The 2,155-nt window shown below is 62.0% G+C and overlaps 1 protein-coding gene across 1 annotated transcript; it reads left to right on the forward strand.

Moving 5' to 3' along the window:
- The first annotated feature begins 484 nt into the window (after positions 1 to 484).
- Positions 485 to 978, forward strand: FERD3L (Fer3 like bHLH transcription factor). The gene has a single exon (XM_036327092.1). It carries the CDS (start codon positions 485 to 487, stop codon positions 974 to 976), a length of 492 nt encoding a protein of 163 aa, XP_036182985.1. The 3' UTR covers positions 977 to 978.
- Positions 979 to 2,155: the final 1,177 nt, after the last annotated feature.

Consider the following 2,155-nt stretch of genomic DNA (forward strand, 5'->3'; position numbering starts at 1 on the left):
GGGTGGCAGGATTCAGGACTCGGACTCAGAAGCCAAGGAGAAGCCAGGGAGGTGGAAAACATCCTCGCTTTGAAAAGCCACATCTCAATGAAAGAACTGCGTGAGACAAGGAGCCTGAAGGATATGAGTTGGCCGCAGGGCGAGGAGAGACACAAAAGGCACAGCAGGTAAGAGCTGGGGGTCGTGGCCAAGAAGGAACTGTCCCAGGTGGCGCAGCGAAATGGATCTTGGACTTGGAGGCCTGTCTCTACGGGTCTTCCCGGCCTGGTCAGGCTGTCTCCTTCCATCAGCTTCGAGAGGAGAGACGTCGCCACAGCCTTCCCAATCGGTGCAACTAATCCTGTTACCAGTTTGGTCCTAAATATTAACGTCCCCTGACCCTTCGTGGTTGCCGTCGCATCAGATTCAGGGCTGTTAGGCAGCCGATCCGCAGTCTCGCCTCCCCCTGCGAGAAACCGATGAGACACAGGACCCAGAGGACTCGATGGCGGCGTATCGGGAGAGCTGCGTGGACGCCACGGTGCTGGACTTCGTCGCAGACCTATCCCTCGCCTCCCCGGGGCACCCCCTCCTCTGCGACTTGGCTCCCGGGCTCCACTTCGGGGACCGAGGCCTGGCGCTCCAGGAGGAACGACCCAGGGGCCTGGCGCCCTTCGAGGAAGAGGATCCAGACGAAGAGGAAGGTGAAGCAGACGAGGGGGAGGAGGAGGAAGAGGAGCCCGGGAGGAGCTCCTCCCTGCTGGGCCGCCCGAAGAGGAAGCGGGTGATCACCTATGCCCAGCGCCAGGCCGCCAACATCCGCGAGAGGAAGCGCATGTTCAACCTCAACGAGGCTTTCGACCGGCTGCGGAGGAAGGTGCCCACTTTTGCCTACGAGAAGAGGTTGTCCCGGATCGAGACCCTCCGCCTGGCCATCGTCTACATCTCCTTCATGACGGAGCTCCTGGAGAGCTGCAAGAAGAAGGAAACCCGCTGAGCCGCGCAGGGGTGGGCTCGCCCGCCCGCCTCGCCCGGGCGTGTTGGAGCGCAAGGTCTTTGGGGACGTGGCAGCGGGTGCGGCGGAAAGGCCTGGAGGGACGCTTCGAGGCCCAACGTCTGACCTTCTGAGCTCGGCTCGGGAGTGTGACCTCCCCAGAGCCCCCTCGCTCGCCGGGGAGCGCTGGCCAGGGGCGGGCGGGCGGCGCCCGCTGGAACCCGGAGAGCCACGGGGCCGTCGAGGCGCGCGCCCAGAAGCTACGTCTGCCCGCCCGGTGGGTGGGACGCTAATCATCTCCGCAAACTCCAGCCTTCGTGGGCTTCTGTGGAGTCCAATCTCTCTTCCTTGGCTTTTTATAAAAAATAGAAATTAAAAATAGAATTTTTGTTTTTTGAACTTAAGAGTCTCCTGGCAGGCGCTCCGCTCCGGCCTGCGCCCTTCGGGAGATCCGGGAGCGGGGGCCCGGGAAGGGTGCTGGGTACGGGGCTCCGGAGAGGCCAAGGGGCTCCGTCTCTGGTCGGCCAGTCATGCTCCTAAAGAGACAACAAAAAGATGCGGGAGGAAGGGGAGTCGGGAGGACAGCCACCTGGCCTCGGGGCCACGCCCCTCCCCTCTTTCTGCTTGCAACCCTGTTCGGGCCGTCCGGGAGCCCGACGCTAGAACTCGGAGGCCGGCGGGGGCAGCTCCTCCCCAGGCGCCCAAGGTGCTCCTGGGGGCGTCTGACGTCCCGGCGATTGCAGCTGGCGATGCTCCTCACGTGTGTGGGGAGGGGGAGGGGGAGAGGAGGGGGAGGGGGAAGAGGAGGGGGAGGGGGACCACGGGGTGAGGAGCCGGGGCTCGCAGGGGGGAACCCGCAGGGTCTCCCCAAGCGCAGCGTCTCTGGAGCGCGCACTTTTAAAGTAGGGAAGGTATCTTTCCTTCTAATCTAGTCTCATCCAGGAAAAGACGAGGCAAAAAGTCCAAAGAGATGCATTCTTCCACTTCCCAAAACTGTGTGCAATGGAGATGCGGTTGACGCAGGACCGTGCTGAGGGGCCGCCTCCAGTTTGGACTCTGCCATTCCCCACTTCGTTCTTCTGGGCCACCTGCTAAGCTGAAGTGGGGGGTATTCAAGTAAGAGTAGGTTTAAGTGAGGAGAGGAAAAGAAGTGAATAATGCCCACCTTACTGTAAATTCAGT

This window comes from Myotis myotis, unplaced genomic scaffold, assembly GCF_014108235.1.
Source record: "Myotis myotis isolate mMyoMyo1 unplaced genomic scaffold, mMyoMyo1.p scaffold_m19_p_11, whole genome shotgun sequence".
Classification (NCBI taxonomy): domain Eukaryota; kingdom Metazoa; phylum Chordata; class Mammalia; order Chiroptera; family Vespertilionidae; genus Myotis; species Myotis myotis.

Excerpts from the sequence above, each read along its gene's own strand:
- FERD3L (XM_036327092.1), top strand. The coding sequence starts at position 485 with ATGGCGGCGTATCGGGAGAGCTGCGTGGACGCCACGGTGCTGGACTTC.